This window comes from Schistocerca gregaria, chromosome 7, assembly GCF_023897955.1.
Source record: "Schistocerca gregaria isolate iqSchGreg1 chromosome 7, iqSchGreg1.2, whole genome shotgun sequence".
Classification (NCBI taxonomy): Eukaryota; Metazoa; Arthropoda; class Insecta; order Orthoptera; family Acrididae; genus Schistocerca; species Schistocerca gregaria.
In genome coordinates, this window is record NC_064926.1 from 80,199,944 (window position 1) to 80,221,386 (window position 21,443).

Below are 21,443 nucleotides of genomic sequence, written 5' to 3' on the forward strand. Positions count from 1 at the left end.
TCCTGCGCGATATTCTTTAAAAAAGAGTGTAAATAAAATTCGTTCTAAGGTACGATGTTAGGAGTGAAGTGATGTTAGAAGTGAAATCTATTGGGTCTGATGTTCCTTAATAATAATAATAATAATAATAACTACGAATGCATTTTGCTCATGCAAATTGACGTATCTGGAGGGAGCTGCTTTCGTGACCTAATCCTGCTCTCGCGATGTCCGATGGCGGTTAGCACAGAAGTGAAGAAAATTCATTGTCGAGTGAGCATTAAACCAATTTATAGGATCAGTAACAAAATTTGATACCTTTTTGAATCTGCAAAGGTTCTCAACACGCTGCACGCGCCGATTTACGGGATAAATTGCGAGTGTGGGGTAGTCTACATCGCAGAGACGAGGCGACCCATCAGAACGCGGCAAAAATAGCACGAGCGTCACGTACATCTCAGATATCGTGATAGATTCGCCCTGGCAGAACACTAAAGTAATGGAGTAAACTTGTTGTCATAATACTTAGTCTGAGGACTGGTTTGATGCAGCTCCCGCCGCTAGTCTTTCCTGTGCAAGCCTCTTCATCTGTGCTTCAGAATTACGGTGCACATCCACTTGAACCTGCCTACTACAGTTAAGCCTTGATCTACCTCTTCAATTTCTGTCCCACACTTCCCTCCACTGCCTAATTGACGATTCTTTTACGCTTCAAGATTTGTCACATCACCTCTTAATTTAGTCAGGTTGTATCGTAAAATTCTTTTTGTCACCAGTCTTTTCTTGCTGATGAGATTCAATACCTCTTCATTCGTTACTAGATGTACCCGTCCGAGTATTCTTCTTTAGCAATACATTTCAAAAACTTCTATCCACTTCTTGGCTGAACTGCTTACCGTCCACGTTTCAGTATTAGATGTTAATAAATTTAATTTTTTCGGAAGTGGTTTTCCTGCTATTGTTAGCCTGCGTTTTGCATTATCTCTGCTTCAGCCATCGTCAATTACTTTGCTTCACTACTTTTCTGTCTCATTTCCTTATCTAAGTCCTTCAGCATCACCTGATTTATTTAATTAATTATCCTTATTTTACTTTCGTTAATATTCGTCATATGATCTACTTTCAAGACACTATCTATTCAGTTCAACTGATATTCCAAATACTTTTTCTGAACCCTATAAACTTTCTCCTTCGCAGTTTGCTCAGTGTACAGATTGAATAATGTAACAGTGCCCTGCTTCCCATTCATGTGAATCAACTTTCATATCTGCAGTCTAGTTTTTGTGCAAGTTAACCTTTTGCGCTCTGAATTTTATCCTTGGTATCTTCAGAATTTCGGAGAATGTCTTCCAGTCATCATTGCAAAAAGTTTGCTCTAAACGCAGAAATGATTTAACTCTAAGTTTGTCTTTGGTCAGTCTAGCTTCTAAGAGTTCGCTCAACAGGCTTACTCACATATTCCTATACTTCACCGGAATCCAAACTGATTTTCCCTGAGGTCGTCTTCTACTAGTCTTTCCATTATTCTGCAAATACTTTGTATCAGTATTTTGCAACAATGTCTTACTAAATTGGTGCTTCGCCAATATTTACACTTGTCATTAACAGCTTGTTCTGGAATTGCAATTATTACATTCTTTTTGAAGTCTGAATGTATTTCGCTTGTCCCACATACCCTGCACGCCAGATGAAATAGTTTTGTTAGGGTTGGATATTCAAGAGTCTCCAAGGACTAAAGTTTAGAAGGAGTTTTAGAATGAAGTTTTTTTAAAAATAAGTCTGCAAGGCTTTGACAAATTCTTCTCGCAATATCATACCTCGTCTCTCGTCTTGATCAACTCCTCTTGCCTTTCGATACTATTATCTTCAAGTTTCTTTCCTTTATGTAACCCTTCTGCATATTCCTTCCACTTTCCAGCTTTTCTTCCTCTGTTTAGCATTTGCCTACCATTTGAGCTCTTGATATTCGTACAGCTGCTTCCCTTTTCTCCAAAAGCTCTTTAATTTTCCAAATAGCTGGCATCTACCTTTCCCATAGTCATACTCCATTTGCTTGTCATCTCTGTCTATTTCTGCCTGGCCATTGAGGACTTCCTGTTACTCTTATTTGTTGGACGTCTGTATTCCCTTTTATCTGCTTCAAGTCGATTAAATTCAGTATCTCAAGTGTTATCCAAGAATTTCTACCGAGCCTTATGTTTTGTTTATCGACGCCCTGCTACCTTCATTATTACATCTCTCAAAGCTATCCGTTTGTCCTCTTTTGTACTCACATTATATGTTTCTATCAATCGTTACGTAATGAGACTCTCAATAACCCATGATTCTTTCCATTTATCCAGGTCCCAACTCCTTAATTTCCTATCTTTCTTTAATTTCTTCAGATATATATCTGCAGTTTATAACCAATAAATTACAGCCAGGATATCTATCTCTCCCTGCATTGTTTTGTAATTCAAAATTTCTGCCTTGACATTATAGAAGGTGTTTTCGAATGACGTTTAAAATTTTTGCGGATAGTTTCCTTGCACTAAAACAAGGAAAAAAGTACATGGACTCTAAAACCCACACCTTAAGAATTGCTAGCACCTTTTCATCTTCACTTCAGTAAAACACATCTCCTCCATTGAACAAGTGCAAATAGCTCTTCAAGTTATGCATTTTAGAAGCCATGTTTACTAGATATTTTTTCCTTGTTTCGGTCCATAATACTTACTTCACATATATGGAAAGCTTTCAGTAGAAGAAATGTGGTTCACATTATCGAGTATGAAAAAGTGCGCATAACTCTTGGTGAAGGTAAGCGTTTTAGAGACTATGTTCGCTGGACTTCTTATTTTATTGTAATGAGTATGTCCCCAAATTTTTAAAACGTCATTCTGAAGCACTCTGTGTAAACTAAATGGACTGTATCATGGTTCCACTTCGGTTGTTGCTTAGCTGATAAGTATTTACTTTATTACTTTTCGTACTTTTGGCCATGTAGTAAAGTAAGTACTTGTTAGTTAACCAACAGCAGAGGTGGAACCGTGACACTGACCTCCCAAAAATTCACGGCTGGGGTACCCTATATGAAGAAAATTATTGTATGTTCTATTTGAAGCCTTCCTGTCTATGCACAGCTCTTCCATCTACTCATTCTTCTTGCTTGATTCTTAAAACAAGCGTTTTCAGTAACTAATTTGTGCTCAGTGTAAATTTCTACTTGGCGGTTTCCTCTTTCATCCCTTTCCTCCATTCCATATGGAATTTTATCCTCACGCGAAAATTAGATTTTCGTCTCCGTTCATTAACTGAATAATTACTTTCATCTCATCACGCATCCTTCAGACTCCTCATCATAAGTGGAACTTGTAAACATATACACTTGTACTACTGCGTGGGTCTTGCATGTGTGTCTACCTTAACGACGGTGATGCGTTCACCGTGCTGTTCATTGCAGCTTGTCTGCATTCCTACTTTCTTATTCATTATTACTCATATGGTTTACCCCAACTTGATTGTTTCGCAACTCTGTACTCATACGACGAGAAGTCATGTTCTTTCCACCATTGTATTTTACTAGTTCGCATTATGCGTAACTACAACGCATCCATTCCCTTTGAGAGGTCTCTAACATACCTTCTCGATTAAGGTAACTAACATTCTACTCTCTGAGCCGTAGAACATGAGCTGTACGTTTTATGATGATCGAGATGAGTGGGGGACTGTATTACCTCCGTAATATTTTACCCAAGAGGATGTCGTCATCATGAGACCCTACAGTAGAGTCGCTTCCCCTCGTAAAATTTAACAGCTGAAGATTTCCCTTGCTTTCAGTCCTTCAGGTTAACAACATACCAAGGACATCTTAGATATTTTTAGAAGGCCAGGTCAGTCAGCCATTGAGATCATTGCCCCTGCGGATACTGTGAAGTCTGCTGTCCCTCTTCAGTAATAATTTGTTGCTCTGGCGTCTCCACAGACACCCCTTCGATGTCGTTGCACCTACTGAACGGCTGTCTGGATCGTACAGACATGCAGCATCAACCATAGTGTTTTTTTTTTGGGTGTGGGGGGGGAAGAGGGGACGAGGGATATTTTAATTACATTGCTTTCAAGTAATTGTACGGGCAGAAGGCAGTGTACAAGAGATAATTTGCATTGTCCCATATGTATTTATATACTGTGATAAAGGATATTACGTACTAGTGTAGCCGTTACAATACGGCGGTGTATACAGGGAGAGTCACCTAACGTTACCGCTGGATATATTTCGTAAACCACATCAAATACTGACGAATCGATTGCACAGACCGAACGTGAGGAGAGGGGTTAGTGTAATTGGTTAATACAAACCATATAAAAATGCACGGAAGTATGTTTTTTAACACAAACCTACGTTTTTTTAAATGGAACCACGTTACATCTGAACATGTAAACAAATACGTAATCAGTGTCGTTTGTTGCATTGTAAAATGTTAATTACATCCGGAGATATTGTAACCTAAAGTTGACGCTTGAGTACCACTCCTCCGCTGTTCGAGGGTGTGTATCGGAGAGCACTGCAACATACATCGCGTTTCTACAGAATGATCTGAAAACGCTGCTCGAAAATGTCCCACTGGAAACGCGTCGACGTATGTGGTATCAGCATGATGGTGCACCTGCACGTTCCGCAATTAACACTAGGCTGACCCTTGACAGGATGTTCGACGGGCGTTTCATAGGACGTGGAGGACACATAAATTGGCCAGCCCGTTCTCCTGATCTTACACCTCTGGACTTCTTTCTGTGCGGTACGTTAAAGGACAATGTGTACCGTGATGTGCCTACAACCCCAGAGGATATGAAACAACGTATTGTGGCAGCCTGCGGCGACATTACACCAGGTGTACTGCGGCGTGTACGACATTCATTACGCCAGAGATTGCAGTTGTGTGCAGCAAATGATGGTCACCACATTGAACATCTATTGGCCTGACATGTCGGGACACACTCTATTCCGCTCCGTAATTGAAAACGGAAACCACGTGTGTACGTGTACTTCACCCCTCATGGTAATGTACATGTGCGTCAGTGAAAAACACCAATAAAAAGGTGTTAGCATGTGGACGTAATGTGCTGCTCCAGTCTCTTCTGTACCTAAGGTCCATCACCGTTCCCTTTGGATCCCTACATAATTCGGTGCTCTCCGATACACACGATCGAACAGCGGAGGAATGGTACTCAAGCGTCAACTTTAGCTTACAATATCTCCGGATGTAATTAGCATTTTACAATGCAACAAACGGCACTGATTACGTATTTGTTTATATGTTCAGATGTGCTAACAAAAGAAACGTGGTTCCATTAAAAAAACGTAGGTTTGTGTTAAAAAACATACTTCCCTGCATTTTTGTATGGTTTGTATTAAACAATTATTAAACAATTACACTAGCCCCTCTCCTCACGTTCGGTCTGTGGAATCGGTTCGTCAGTATTTGATGTTGTTTACGAAATATATCCAGCGGTAACGTTAGGTGACTCACCCTGTATAACCCAGAAAATTTTTGTGGAATTTAATGGCCCGCAGTTGGAGCTGCTGCCTGGCGAAGAAATAAGACACGTTGTTTACTGACGGGTGGACGACCTTCGAGTGAGTCAACTGGGGTCCACGTGCCGCGGTTTTGGCCGTTTTGTTGGGACACCGAGTCCTTGACACGCAAAGTAGGTTTCTACATCTGCAAGGCACACGTAACCCGCAAATCGCCGTATCGTGCATGGCGGTGGATACCTTGTACCACCGCTAGCCATTTCGTATCCTGTCCCACTCACTTCCATACGAGCCCTACTTTGTCTTATCTCCTTTGTACTTTTCCGGCAGTAGAATCGTCCTGCACTTAGTTTCAAATGCTGCTTCTCTAAATTTTCTAAATAGTGTTCCGCGAAAAGGACGTCGCTTCCGTCCGGGAATACCCATCCGATTTCACGAAGAATTTTGGCAATTCTTGCGTGTTAATCGAATCTGCCAGTAAGAAATCTAGCATTCCGCCTCTGAATTGCGTCGATATCTTCCTTCTAAATATGATCTGGTATGGATTCCAACACTCTAACAGTACTCAACAATCGGTTACCCTAGTGACCTATATGTGGTCTCTTCTATGTACAGTGTGATTCAGGAAGGTACGCAATTATTTTAATATGTTATTCCACAAGTAAAATTAAAGAAAAAAAGTTCATATAAACGTAGGCCCGCAAATGTTTAGTTACAGAGTTACGGCTAATGACAGATTTTGCCTGAAATTTAGGAACTTCCCTAATATGAAGGCATCGCAAAACTGTACGAGATTAAAGTAAAGAACGATTTCCATTTATTTTGTTGCTATTGGTCTGGTGAATCTAATAAACATGTCCCAGACGTGTATCTGCAATAGTTTTCCAGAACATCCAAACAAGCAAAGATTATTATGCAAGTAAATTTGTTTATTTTCCATTAAGAGTGTAGAAACTTTTATGTCATTGTTGGAAACCGTTAGTGAATTGTTTCAGTCGTTTCCTAACCTTGAAAGGAGTTAGTTTCCTGTATTTTTCAGGGAAAGAACATAGTAACAACAGCATATTTAAGTGAAGCCACGTAGTAACTGTTGTAGTTTGTAGCTTATTTATGAAATAGGGGTGCCTTTCAAATTCACGCCGGAGGAAGACTTGAAAGCTTTGTGAATTGTCTGGAATTTATAAAACAAATTGGGCCAAGTAGTTAATAAAGTAAAATTTTTACGAAATTACTTCTTTGCTTCTCTGGATGTTTTGGAAAACTACTGTAGATACATGTCTTGGACATGTTTTATTAGATTCACCAGATCAATAACAACAAAAGTAGGAAGGTAGGAGACGAGGTACAGGCAGAAGTAAAGCTGTGAGGAAGGGACGTGAGTCGTGCTTGGATAGTTCAGTTGGTAGAGCACTTGCCTGCGAAAGGCAAAGGTCGCGAGTTCGAGCCTTGGTCCGGCACACAGTTTTAATATGCTAGGAAGTTTCATATCAGCGCACACTCCGTTGCAGAGTGAAAATCTCATTCTCCAACAACAAAATAAGTGGAAATGGTGCTTTACTTTAAGCTCGTACAGTTTGCGACGGCTTCATGTCTTCATATGAGCGAAGTTGCTAAATTTCAGGCAAAGTCTTTTACTAGCCGTAACTAAACATTGACGGACCTATGTTTGTGTGAACTTTTTATTTAGTTTTACTTGTAGAATAACATACCGGTATTAAAATGTTTCGTATCTTTGTGAATCACCCTGTATATGCTAACTTTCCTAAAGTTCTGCCAATCATTACACTATTCGCCTTCCCCATTACCATACTTAGGGGCTCGTTGCCTTTCATATCGTTTTGCAACGTTACCTCTAGACATTTAACCGACGTGGTTGTCAAGCAGCGGAGTACTGTGTCAAGGGTTGATACTCCATTTCATTTGCATTAATTTACATTTTTCTACATTTTGAAACACTGTCACTTACCTCACCAGCTAGAAATTTTGTCTAAGCAATGATGTACCCTCCTACAGTCACTCAACGACGTCATCTTCACGTACTCTACATCGTCATCAGCAAACAGACACAGACTGCTGCCTGTCACACAATTTGTGTGTGTAGAGAATAAGAGTGATCATATAACACTTCCCTGGGATATTCTTGGCGACAACTTTGTCTTTGATGGACTCTCGCCGTCGAGGAAAACGTACTGGTCCCTAATACTTAAGAAGTTTTCGAGCCACTCACATATCTGAGAACCTACTCCGTATACTCGGAACTTGTTAACAGTCTGCCTGGGGCACTGAGTCAAACTTACCTTGTAGATAGTGCAGTTCATTGTCATGTAAGCACAGTCCACAAATCTTTCATTGGCGAGTGTGGTAGTAATGAAAGGCGAACAGTGGTAAAACAAGAACACATTATATTTTCAAGACGAATATTAGGGAGATGAGACGTTTAATGAAATAATTATTTGAGTTATAATATCTAAGGTGCAAGGAGAGAAAAGAAATTGGTTAACAATAACTATAGTGATGGAATGAAGTAGGTATAAGTTTAAAAGTATTGTAAGTAGTGTATGAATACGTGAAACCGACTTTATTCTTTTGAGAGTCTTGTTTTGAACACAGAAAATGTGCATGAAGGAATGTGAAAAAGTGATACAAGATATTTCTTGAGATATTAAACGCTATCTACATTGCACAGTATGTTTTGTGATAGTTAAAAAGGACTCTAGTTGTCTTTGCTACAGTGAATTAAAAGATTTCCTTAGACAGTATATATGTTGACACAAGCAGATTTTGTTGAAAATGAAAGAATGAGTAAGTGATCATACAGGATCTTTCAAAAAGTGTGACTTGATTTTGGGCGGTAATAATTATGAAACACGTGACGTGCCGGCAAGGAAATGTGTATGGTTTGAATAGGGGTGGTCTAGAGTTTCAGAAAATCGCCGTTAGATGGCAGTTACTACGTCTTCTAAGTTCGCAGTTAATCAGAAGTAAGACGCAGTCCGCTCAAAAGAAAACGTTTTGTGAGCTGCAGTTTGAAATGAGCGAGTCAACGATTTCGGTCCAGCGTGCTTTCGAAAGCGCTTTAACATTGATCCACCTGCACCCAAAAACATTCGTCGCTGATATCGCCAGTTTGAAGAGACACGATGCTTGAACAAAGGAAAGAATCCAGGTCGATCTCACACTTCTGACGACACGGTGGAAAGAATTCGGCAAACATCTGAACGGAGTCCGCGAAAGTCTACCCGGTGCGCAAGCAGAGAACAGGCAATGTCGCATACGACTGTTTGGCGATTGTTAAGTCCTCGAAACACTCAGGAATGTTGACAAGTGGCATTACTATGTTGCAGGATAGTGCCCACTCGTATGTTGCCAAATTTGTCTCGATTACGCCGCATATGTATCGCTGGGAAGCCCTTACACACCCTCCATACCGCCCCGATCCCTCCCCAAGCGAACTGCATATTTTTGGCGTCCCGAAGAAATACAATCGTGGCCGGCGATTTGCTCAGACGAAGGGGTGGGGTACAGTTATAGTTCCGTAGTCAACCGTAAACATTTTTCCATGGAGGCATTGACCACCTTCTCTCGCACTGGGATTAATGTATTAACAGATATTTCGATTACTTTTGAAACAGCGAACAGTTTACCTACATTTTTCCGTCTGTCACGTTTCCATTTGACTGCCTCTTATAAATGTGGAAGTAATTATAATGTCGTGCCGATTTTCTTTGGTATAAGCAACAAATCAACAATAAAATTACATATGTAGTGAACTTTTTAGAGTGTTCTGATGGGAAACGATATTTACCCGTAAGATATGCAGTACTTTCATAAAAATCAAACTGAAGGTTTCGTCAGGTTTTCGAAAACTTATCTATGGCTGAACCTTCCAAATTGGTCTCTTTGGACCCCCACCCCCTTGTGCCCATTCTCTCTGAACTTTGAACTAACACAAAGTTGAAAGGTAGTCTTCACCAGTTGCACTATCCAGCTACTTTTTCATTCGCCTGAGGGTGTTAAATGATCTTTCTGCAGTGAACAATGCTGATGGAATTGTTACATAGTTCAGGAAAATCTTTTTAACACGTAGGAAAAGTTTTATTTCCGAAAAGAGATCACTTGTCTCTTTTGTCACAGTCCCCGTTTCTCTGTAAGCCTATCAGCTTCTGCATTCAGCTTCAGAATTGCTGAGTCGTAAATCTCGGACAGTTTCTTTATAGTTTCGACGAAAACTGCTTCATTTCTATTTTATACAGCGTTGGAATGATTTAAAAATGCTTTGATAGACATCTTGTTGTTTTATGTAAATCCTGGTTCAAGTGACAGAACTAGGCAGCACAATTAGGGAATACAATGGACTACTTTATAGTAGTTATGTGGAGAACCCACAGGAATGTACAAGTTATAAGACTGTGATGCAGAATTTCTGCGTATGTTGATGTCAGTTTCCAGAAGAGCACATGTATTTTTTACTGCAACGATAATCTCAGTAAGTTCATCTTGTGATTCGACTTTCTTTACAAGATACTGCACGGAAATCAAGGCAAAATATACAGACATAAATTTATTCATGACTGGCTCCAGATATGGAGAATACCTTGATATAGTTTTGTGACATACGCTGAATGTTACAGACAACGTTGCAGAATCTAACTGGAAAACTACTGTGAACATGTTCCTTGCTTTGTCTCGTAATTAGTAAAAGGACTACTTAGAGCTTCTGTAATACTTTTGTATCTAACTTATGAACGTCGACGAAACCTATTCTCTTTTCGCTGTGCAGCCAACGCCACTTGTTTAATACTAGCTGACAAATCTGGCATTAACCAGGTATTCGTTTTGTCAATTTTCTACTGGAGACCAAAACAAAAAGTGAACAGTTTTTGTACTGTGATAGCGAAAAAATTTAATTTCCATGTAATTGTGAAAACACATTACAAAAAAAAAAAAAAAAATGGTTCAAATGGCTCTGAGCACTATGGGACTCAACTGCTGTGGTCATCAGTCCCCTAGAACTTAGAACTACTTAAACCTAACTAACCTAAGGACATAACACACATCCATGCCCGAGGCAGGATTCGAACTTGCGACCGTAGTAGTCGCACGGTTCCGGACTGCGCGCCTAGAAACGCGAGACCATCGCGGCCGGCAAAACACCTTACAAATTAGCCTTCAAGCGCTCGCGTGGGCGGTGAAGTGACCGTGGCCTTTTTGCAATTTCGCTCCATACTTAATCCACAAAGGTAACGAGGCGACGGGAGGGACATTTACTCTCTAGTTGCACCTTTTTCCGACAGATGCTGCTCAAAGTTCGTCCAAGTCACCCCTCTCTGGTTCTCAGGACAAGTTCAAATAGGTCCGAACATGAGACAATTTCTAACGCGAGCGCATGGAGGTTAGTAAAGTCATACAAAGATATATGCGTAGTGTACAAATGTATAAGTACAGCTGCTTCATTTGCCCACAGCGCGAATTTGTAAAGCTCTCGGTGGCAACGTCTCCTCATAACTCGGCCACTGGTTTCGCCTACAGGTGTCAGGGATTTCCTTAAGTTGACTGGACTGCAAAACTGTCTTAATAGTAAAGAATAAATGTATTACAAGTTGAAACTGCCTGACAAATTAAAACTGTATGCCGGACTGAGACACGAACTCTGGACCTTTGTCTTTCGCGGGCAAGTGCTCTACCAACTGAGCTACACAGTTTGTAAGTAGGCTGTTTAGGTTTTCTTATTGGTAACGCCACATAGCGCTCTGTATGAAAATCACTGGCTGTGCTGTGCGCAGTCTATGACTAGTTTGCATTGTTGTCTGCCATTGTAGTGTTGGGCAGCGGCAGCTGGATGCTAACAGCGCGTAGCGTTGCACAGTTGGAGGTGAGCCGCCAGCAGTGGTGGACGTGGGTAGAGAGATGGCGGAGTTTTGAAATTTGTAAGACTCGATGTCATGAACTGATACATATATTATGACTATAAAGGTAAATACATTGTTTGTTCTGTATTAAAATCTTTCATTTGCTAACTATGCCTATCAGTAGTTACTGCCTTCCGTAGTTTGAATCTTTTATTTAGCTGGCAGTAGTGGCGCTCGCTGTATTGCAGTAGTTTGAGTAACGAAGATTTTCGTGAGGTAAGTGATTTGTGAAAGTTATAGGTTAATGTTAGTCAGGGCCATTATTTTGTAGGGATTATTGAAAGTCAGATTGCTTTGCGCTAAAATATTGTGTGTCAGTTTAAGCACATTCGTGTATAATTGTTCAAAGAGGACGTTTCACATAGACCAGTCTTGTATAATTTTTCAAAGGGGACGTTTCAAGTTTTAATCTGCCAGGAAGTTTCATATCAGCGCACACTCTGCTGTAGAGTGACAATTTCATTCTGGTATTAAAAGTTCATGCACAACGCTGCAGTTTTTCACGGATCTCATCGCCTGAACTTAGTTTGGTAACATGATATAATGTTGTAGGGGCATTTAGCGGTGTATGTGGACGCTGTCTACGAAATTTATTGTTCACAGAGTTACCGAGCGAAGTGAAGCAGTGGCTAGCGCACTGAACGGCGGTTCAATCCCCCGTGCGGCTATCCAGATTTAGGTTTTTCCGAGATTTCCCTAAATCGCTTCGGGCAAACATCGGAATGGTTCCTTTGAAAGGGCACGCCCGATTTTCATCCCCATCCTTCTCTAATCTTACCTAGCGTTCCATCTCTAATGGATGGGATGGGATGTTGAGCACTAATCTCCTCCTGAAAATAGTTAGTAGCACAAAAGTGAAAAGTTTGAATGTCAAGCATGATACGGCAGTTTTTTTATGCGTCCCAGTGTTTATGACGTCAGCTCCTGACCTGTGATAGGTAAGTTGTTCCGTTCGCACAGTGGTTGTTGCCTGATAGTAAGGGATATGTGTATCAAGTTTGGTTGAAATCGGTTAGGTGGTTTAGAAAGAGATGTGGAATACTCCCCCCCCCCCCCCCCCCCCCCCCCCCCACACACACACACACATAGTCCATTTTTATAACGTACCTGAATTTTCTCTTCGCCATTAATGGCACCAGCCTTAACTGCCCAAAATGAAAATAATTAATTTTCAATGACGTCTTTTACAACCGCTCCTTAAATTACTGATTCGCAAATTTAGATCAGATCACTGTGGACGGTGCGCTAAGTATATTTAGAATCTCCTGAGTGTGTCTTTTGGTGATATTCAAGAATTTTGTCTCCTCCGTGAGTGTGGGAACGAGCCACCTTCAGAGTATGTTGCGTGAATTAAAATATCACAAAATACGATTGTTTTCATCTCAGTTAGTTCACCTGTGTTTAAAGGGCGATTAAAATCCCAAAGGAATAGCAGAAAGAGATCACGAGAACCATATCTCAATTAACTTTTGGGCAGGCCTTCTTGGCGACAGATTAATGTCACACGTGATACCTCAGACATTTGTTGTCTGTCTTGTTGAAGAGCGTGCCGTGTCAGCAGACGGGACATCACCACATTTTCAATGCAGTGCACATTAACGTTTGACGCCGACATTACAGGATGCTAGGGGAGGCCCCACATCTTGGACCTCTGGCTATGAGGCCTGAGCCTTCTACAGTTTTGGTTATGGGGACACTGGAAGGAACTGCATTACGCCATTCCAGTCATCGCTGAGCAGATATTATGACATAGCATCTCCACTATATTCCAACTCATACAACAACAAATGGGTCAGCTTCGAAGAGTGTACTATTTAGGAAGCCGAAGGGTCGAGGGATGTATTACCATAATGGATGACATGTTGAACGTCTCCTATAAACAGGTGTTATGACAGACGTCAGGTTGAGCTTTTCCTAAGGACAGGTGATCAGAAACCAGAAAGTATGAGTCTCTAGGCTTATCTTCATTTTACTTCATTTCCTTTTTTTGTTGAGCACTACTACATCTCAAAACATTTGAGACTTCTTTAATAACCTGTCTATGTCCACCAATAAAATTCATAGTAAGTATCGCAAAATTAGACACATGCAAAATAAAAAGTAAACTGCTGATTATTTCAAAAGTAAATGCCGTAACTTTTAAAACTTTTATTCCACTGTGAGAGAAGAGACCGAGTGTCTTCATGGAACGGTTTAGCGGTTGCCTACGGAAACGTGACTTTACCTCTTTGTCTTAAGCAAATCGACGGCCACGACTGTCTTTCTTCAGGGCTCCAAAAATACGCAAATCGCATGGGAAGAGATCGGGGGTGCATGGAGGATGTGTAAGAGCTTCCCAGCGAAACTCTTACAGCGTAGTCGAGACAATCTCGGCAACATGTGGGCGGGCATTATCCTGCAGCAGAATGATGCTATCCTTCAACATTCTTGGGCGTTTGGACGTGATGGCGCACTGCAATTTTTGCAAAGTGTCCACGTGCCGTTGAGCTACGTTCCAAAAAGTCAGAGAAAAATGCGATCATGACTTTCCTGGAGATGGCGAGCCTGCTGCTTAGACTACGCTGCAGATGTTTGGCTGGGAAGCCCTCACAGCCGGCCACTGTGGCCGAGCGGTTCTAGGCGCTTTAGTCCGGAACCGCGCTGCTGCTACGGTCGTAGGTTCGAATCCCGCCTCGGGCATGGCTGTGTGTGATGTCCTTAGGTTAGTTAAATTTAAGTAGTTCTAAGTCTAGGGGATTGATGACCTCAGATGTTAAGGCCCATAGTGTTTAGAGCCATTTTAAGCCCTCACACGTTCTCCATACAGTCCGATCTCTCCCCACGCGATTTGCGAGTTTATGGGGTCCTGAAGAAAGACACTCATGGCCGACTATTTCGTTAGCACTAAGAGGTGCAAGCCTGGCAACAATCATGTTTTCGTACGAACTGCTAACATCTTTCTAAGAAGACACTGACTGCCTAGTCTCACAGTGCGATAAATGTATTAACAGTTCCGGTGATTACATTTGAGACAATAAAGCGTTTACTTACTTTTTTCTATTTGTCTCGTTTCCATTTTCCTGCCACTTATAAAATAATGTCCTTGGGCTACGTTGTCCATGTTGTCTGTTTGCAAGTGGATGCCGCAGGACGTGATGAGTAAGATCTCAGACAAGATCCGTAGGCAAGAAGTGAAATGTGAAATGGTTTCTGCTACAACAGTGCAATATTTTTGCAATTTTTGTAACCTTGTAGATCTGAAAATGGCAGTTTTGCCGAAACTAATAATACAGTGCATCTACATGCCATCAAGTCAATGAAAATGAGCGTTAGGTGCCATTGGCCGGGAGGCTCCTTACGGGGCAGGTCCGGCCGCATTGGTGCAGGTCTTATTACATTCGACGCGACATTGGGCGACCTGTGCACCGGATGGGGATGAAATGATGATGAAGACAACACAACACCCAGTCCCTGAGCGGAGGAAAGCCATGACCCAGGCCGGAATGGAAACCGGGCCCATAGGACGGCAATCTGTCACGAGCCCACACAGAAGCATACCGACAATCCTTCTTTCTACGAACAATACGAGACTGGAATAGAAGGGAGAACCGATAGAGGTACTCAGGGTACCCTCCGCCACACACCGTCCAGTGGCTTGCGGAGTATGGACGTAGATGTAGATGTAGATGTAGACCTCTCAGCTATCGGAGCGGACATCAAGTCAATGAAAGAGTCACGTCTGAAGCTTTCTTTACATCCAGATTAACATCTGCATTTTTATGATAATGATAGATAAGTAATGTTTAGTTAATGACAAACAAATGTAAACATGTGTTTTTGTACGTTCTTTGCTGAACCGGATACTGAGTCATTGAGACGTTCGGTGCTGCTTTCATCTATCATTTTCCATGTTCTGTCTCCTCTCAGCCAATGTACGTTATAAGACACCCTATAATCTGATTCGCCTCCTTGCTTTTGTTTTGATTGTTACCATACCTGAGAGTATATTAAAATTGTCCTAGAATTTTGTATGTCGATTTTATAAGGGACGATGAAAACGTTTCCGCTCGTAGGTCGTGCAGTCCAGAATCAGTATGCCAATCAGGCAGAATCGCCATGAGCACTGAGGCAGACATCTCACAGACGCAGCAGCTTCGAGATACCCGAATGGTAAAATCGAGTGTCCTGCTGTGCCAAGACGTCCATGTCTTCCTGCTGAACATCTTAATCCGACAGAAACCGACGACCATTCAAGGCGTTTTTAACTGACTGGATGCGTGATAAGCGCATGGGGTGCGATCAGCACTATAGAGCGGGTTGTCGAATGTCTCCCACTTGGCGTAATTTCTACATTACGACATTTGCGGTATGGGGAGGTTAGTTATCACTAAACAGCGACAACCGTTGTCGTGACAATTTTCATCGCCTGCAACAATGCGCTCAACAATGAAACGCACGAGGTGCCTCAGGTAAACAGCGATGGGTCAGGCTGGTCTCCCAGACCGACGGGCATACTGTGGCGAATCGCGAACCGTTCCACAATGGTGCAGGACACCCAACAACTCTATCAATGAATCCCAAGCCAAGTTTCCATAAGGGCCAGAGGTGGATCAATGTGTTACTTAACTGCTCAATTTGTGAAATTGTTTCCCTGGAATAAATCATCAAATTTTTATAAAATTGTATTTGTACTGAAGTAGTATTAGTGATCTTCACTGTTTTTGTAGCACACTGTAAGTAGGTCAGAGTGTCTATATCACACAAGGTCTCTATTTCTGAAGCACAATCACATATGGCAGTAGTAATTTGCAAGATAAAAGCAGGTAAGAGTGTGTCCTTGTCAGAAAAGATCAAACTTTCGTTAGCTCGTTGCAAAAATGTCACTGTTGCGGGAAGCTATGTGGAAGCAGACTCAGTGAGACCAAACACAGTACTCAGCTGACAACCCCGCGCAAGCACAAACGGTGAAATGTCGTAGTATCTGCTTTAAGCAGACTGTAGGTCCATTGATAACTCCAAAGCTGTCTTGTGGTATCGAAGAGTTCCTTATGAAAATTAGTTGCAGCTTGTATCAGTGTACCACGCAAGCAACGTGTAGTGAAACTGCTTGCTTATTGAATATCGTCTCAGCTATGTGACTGAATTCGTAATTTCCGGTAGGAGAGGTCACAGTTCATACTAATTGACGGAAAGTCATCGAGTAAAACAGAAGTCATATCTGGCGTTCCACAAGGTAGTGTTATAGGCCCTTTGCTGTTTCTTGCCTATATAAACGATTTGGGAGAGAATTTGAGCGGCCTCTGAGGCTGTTTGCAGATGATGCTGTCGTTTATCGACCGCAAAACGATTTAGAAAAAATATCTGAATGGTGCGAAAAGTGGCATTTGACCCTAAATAACGAAAAGTGTGATGTCATCCGCATGAGTGCTAAAAGGAACTCGCCAGATAGGTTCGACAGAGTACATCGAAAAAGTTCAAAGAAGAGCAGCACGTTTTATATTATCGTGAAATAGGGGAGAGTGTGTCATTGAAGTGATAACTGTTGTGTACATAGTTCCGCATAGTCAGCACGTACACAACTTTCCCGCTAGAGCGCGTCCCGTTAAGCACAACAGCGCAGGCGCAGCGCTCGTCCATCTCCGCACTATGAGATGGCGCTGCCATAGAGACGGACCAAATTCTGCTTCCGCCGATTCGCATATTAATATGTAACGCAGCGAATGAGATTGCTGCTAACGTAGAACCTTTTCTCCTCGCGGATCACACTCGCGCAGTGATACATGAACATGTGAGGTATTATAACGAGTGCACAGACCTCCGATTAGTCACTCTGCATTAGCCTATACCAGTCTGTACGAGTTCTACATTTGTCTGTACCAGTCCATAGTCAAGGTTCAGTCTGCGCCTAATAAGATTACCATATTCCTGTACATAGCCACGAAGATAAATGTACAGAGACTTTTGTCAAGTATCAGATATATATGTGAGAACAAGATTAACGTACCAATACCAAAGGAACTTCAGATTGTCAATTGTAAATATCATCTAGAACCAAGTTAAGTAATTTTTATGCTTGTTATTATTTCAACAAATGTGTGTGAAAATTAATAAAGTTCTGTTTAAAGTTGGTCACCATCAATCTGCTACTCTAAGTGTGCAAGTGGCATTTCTATCGTCTGACCTAACGGCAGAAGATAAACACGCCAGAATAAGACCACGAGACATATTGCTGACACTCGCCTACTTCGTTAGAGCGACAAGTCAAATAATCTGATGGTGTGTGTACTGAATGTCTTACAGTACGCCCACCACAAAGGGTTTAGGATGGACATCACTGAAAGAAAGACGTTTTTCGTTGCGGAGGAATCTTCTCACGACATTCCAATTGTCAAGTTTCTCCTCTGAACGGGAAAATATTTTGTTGACGCCGAGCTACATAGGAAGAAACGACCTCCGAGATAAAATAAGGGAAATCAGAGCTCGCACGGAAATCTATAGGTTCAAATGGTTCAATTGACTCTGAGTACTATGGGACTTAACTTCTGAGGTCGTCAGTCCCCTAGAGCTACTTACAGCTAACTAAACTAACGACATCACACACATCCATGCCCGAGGCAAGATTCGAACTTGCGACCGTAGCGGTCGCGCGGTTGCGGAATGAAGCGACTAGAGCCGCTCGGCCACCCTGGCCGGCTAAAAGGTATAGGGGTTCTTTGCTTCTGCGCGCTATACGAGATTGGAATAACAGAGAGTTGTGAAGGTGGTTCGATGAACCCTCCGGCAGGCACTTAGATGTAATTTACAGAGTATCCATGTAGATGTAAATGTAGATGCATTTGAACCTATACCTTTCCGTGCGAGCTCTGATTGCCTTTATTTTATCTCGGAGGTCGTTTCTTCTTATGTAGCTCGGCGTCAAAAAAAACATTTTCGTGTTCAGAGGAGAATCTTGGTGACTGGAATGTCGTGAGAACATTCCTCCGCTACGGAAAATGCCTTTCTTTTAGTGATGTCCATGCCAAACCCACTATCATTTCAGTGACACTCTCTCACCTATTTCGCGATAATACAAAACGTGCTGCCCTTCTTTGAACTTTTTCGATGTACTCCGTCAATCCTATCTGGTGAGGATCCCATACCATGCAGCAGTATTCTAAATCAGGACGGACAAGCGTAGTGTATGCAGTCTCATTAGTAGACCAGTTACATTTTCTAAGTGTTCCTCCAATGAAACGCTGTCTTTGGTTAGCCTTTCAGACAACATTTTCTGTGTGTTCCTTCCAGTTCAAGTTGTTCTAATTCTAATTTCCAGGTATTTAGTTGAATTTACTGCCTTTAGACTTGACTAATTTATCGTGTACCCGAAGTTTAACGGGATATTGGTAACCGGTAGGTTTTTTAAATTAAAACAGAGAACGTAGGTACGTTTGAACATTCTATTTCGGTTGTTCTAGTGTGATACATGTACCTTTGTGAACTTGTCATTTCTGAGAACGCGCCGGCCGCAGTGGACGAGCGGTTCTAGGCGCTTCAGTCCGGAACCGCGCTACTGCTACAGTCGCAGGTTCGAATCCTTCCTCAGGCATGGATGTGTGTGATGGCTGTAGGTTAGCTAGGTTTAAGTAGTTCTAAGTTCTAGGGGACTGATGACCTCAGATGTTAAGTCCCATAGTGCTCAGAGCCATTTGAATCATTTGAATCTGAGAACGCATGCTGTTACAGCGTGATTACCTGTAAATACCACATTAACACAATAAATGCTCAAAATGATGTCCGTCAACCTCAATGCATTTGGCAAACGTCTTACAGTGTCCTCAAAATTTAAGGAAATAGTTTGACTGCCAGCAGTGTAAAGGACGCCAGAGGGCGGTTGGCGGTGGCGGACTCACCTGCACGCGCCAGTCGACGCACATGCGGGCCGCCACGTAGAGGATGTTGTGGAACTTGCCCATGCGGCAGACGGAGCCGCCGTTGTCGGCCTTGGTGCGGCGGTGGAAGCGCACGGCCGCCCGCACGGCGCGCGCCGCCCCCAGCTGCGGCGACACGGGCCCGGCGCCGCCCTCGCCGTCGCCCACCCCCGCGCGGCACCAGCCGGCCACCACGTGACCAAAGTAGTCCGCCAGCTGCTTGCGCCGGTGGCGCGCCAGCAGGTAGTCGCGCGCCACGCGCGGGAACACCTCGTCGAAGTACGCGTCCAGCACCGCCTCCATGCCTCGCCTCGAGCCTTCGCCTTCGGCCTCTCTGTTTTGGTGAACTGGACCTGAACGCTGCCGAGCAAGAAGAACAACTCTCCCGCCCTCCCTAGCAACACATTCTACTTCCCACAGGCTTAGAAACCTATTCCTTTATACCCAGTTCACGTTCTCTGTTCTGTTTGTGGATCTCTTGAAAATGAACTGGAACCTAAGTCGCGAAGCACAAAAAGAACTTCTCCTGCCCTCTGCAGCAGCACACTCTGCATTAGTAACTCCTTGACAAAGGTGATTTTCAACTCACAGATTCTCTTTTTCCCAGTCCATTTTGACGAGCTGTCGGAAGTCGTAACCTTAGCTGCCAGTGCGAAATGAGTTCTCCTAGCCTCTTTAACAATACAAGCCTTATCGATGAACTCGATTTCAAGTACACATTCTCTCTTTCTCTGTCTCTTGAACTCTAGGAAGCGAACTGACACCTAAACTGCTAAAAAGATTTCACATGTGCTCTCAAGGAACACCCACTGTTTCCAGAGACTTGGAAACCTTTCCGACAAACCTGCTACACAGCACAAAACTCCTCACTCACTGTGATTACAAATTTTCAGAACTGAACACAAACATATTGTTTGAAACACTGCTCTCTTTAGTAACGAACACGTCTTCTATGAGGCGTAAAAATGTTTTCGACAAACGCCGTTTCCAGCGCACTGCTTCCTTCCCTCTGTTTGTACGAGTTGTCGGAGGTCAACACTAAGCTGCTAAGTACGAAAGAAAATTCATCTCCACTCTTCTGCAGCACACACAGCTTGCTAGAGGCTCAGAAACCTCTTCGTGAAACTTGTTTTGCACTACACAGCTGCTTTCTGTCTGTCTTTGTTTTGACGAATTGTCGGAAGTAAACTGGATTCTAAGCTCGTTAGTTACGAAAAAAAACTTCACCTCTCCTCTCGTATTAGGTGCACCTGTCCTCCAGTAGAGGAGAGGACGTTGCGACAGAATTTTTAGCATTTACATGGCAGCCAGTATAGACGACAACCAACTTGAAGTGAAGAGTGTTGTTTCATTACAGAAGAAAGCAGAAAGGGCAAACAATTTCTGTTATGTATCTCAGACGATAGCTGACCTGGAAGAAGTATATACAGATTGAAGAAACTTTGAATGAGTCAGCACAAACACACAGAATTTCCTGAAAGAACTGCGAAAAACGGGAAATCAATGGAAAGAAGAGTAATATGGTGTTATTTATCTAACAGTGTGGGTCATCCAGAAATATGGGTAGATCTACGAAAACTTTGACTGTGGAAAAGCAAAGCCATTTCAGATGAAACTGTAAAATCATAATACAGAATTTTGCAAATTTTTTCGGTGTGTGTGTGGAGGAGGGGGGGGGGGGGGGTGGAGCTGACGAGGCGAATGATGGAAAATAGAAGAATACCTGTTATCTTTATTTTTCTAATATGCTAGTCTAATATGAAGAACTATAGCTGTCAGAAAATTTCAGTCACTTATTGAAGAGAGAATTCTGAAAACCTCTTTAGGACACTGGAAGGTTTAAAGAAACGAGAAATAATCTTCTATTAACTATCAAAAACGTTCACGACAATACTGTATGCACCACAAACTTTGAATAGATGTGGTCAAGCTAGCTAGTAAAAGACAATAAAATCTTTTCAGAAATAATTTGAGTAACAGATAAATTGACAGAAAGATGGAAGAATGTTGTCCTATTTGTCTGGAGTGTTAGCAATATCACAAGGACGCAATACGTCAGACACTTTGACTCTGACGAAGCGAAGTCAAAGAGTAAACAGAAAAGACAGTAATTTAGGGAAGATTTTGGTGAGCGATAACTCGACCAAAAAACTA

At 42.2% G+C, this 21,443-nt stretch overlaps 1 protein-coding gene across 1 annotated transcript in view; it reads right to left on the reverse strand.

Annotated features, from left to right (window-relative positions):
- The window catches only part of LOC126282004 (uncharacterized), a 122,701-nt gene extending 101,758 nt beyond the window's left edge, over positions 1-20,943 (reverse strand). The window contains exon 1 of the mRNA XM_049981395.1: positions 19,272-20,943. Coding sequence (XP_049837352.1) covers positions 19,272-19,592 — 321 coding nt within the window. The 5' untranslated portion in view covers positions 19,593-20,943. The remainder of the gene's footprint in view (positions 1-19,271) is intronic.
- Between the last annotated feature and the right edge of the window lie 500 nt (positions 20,944-21,443).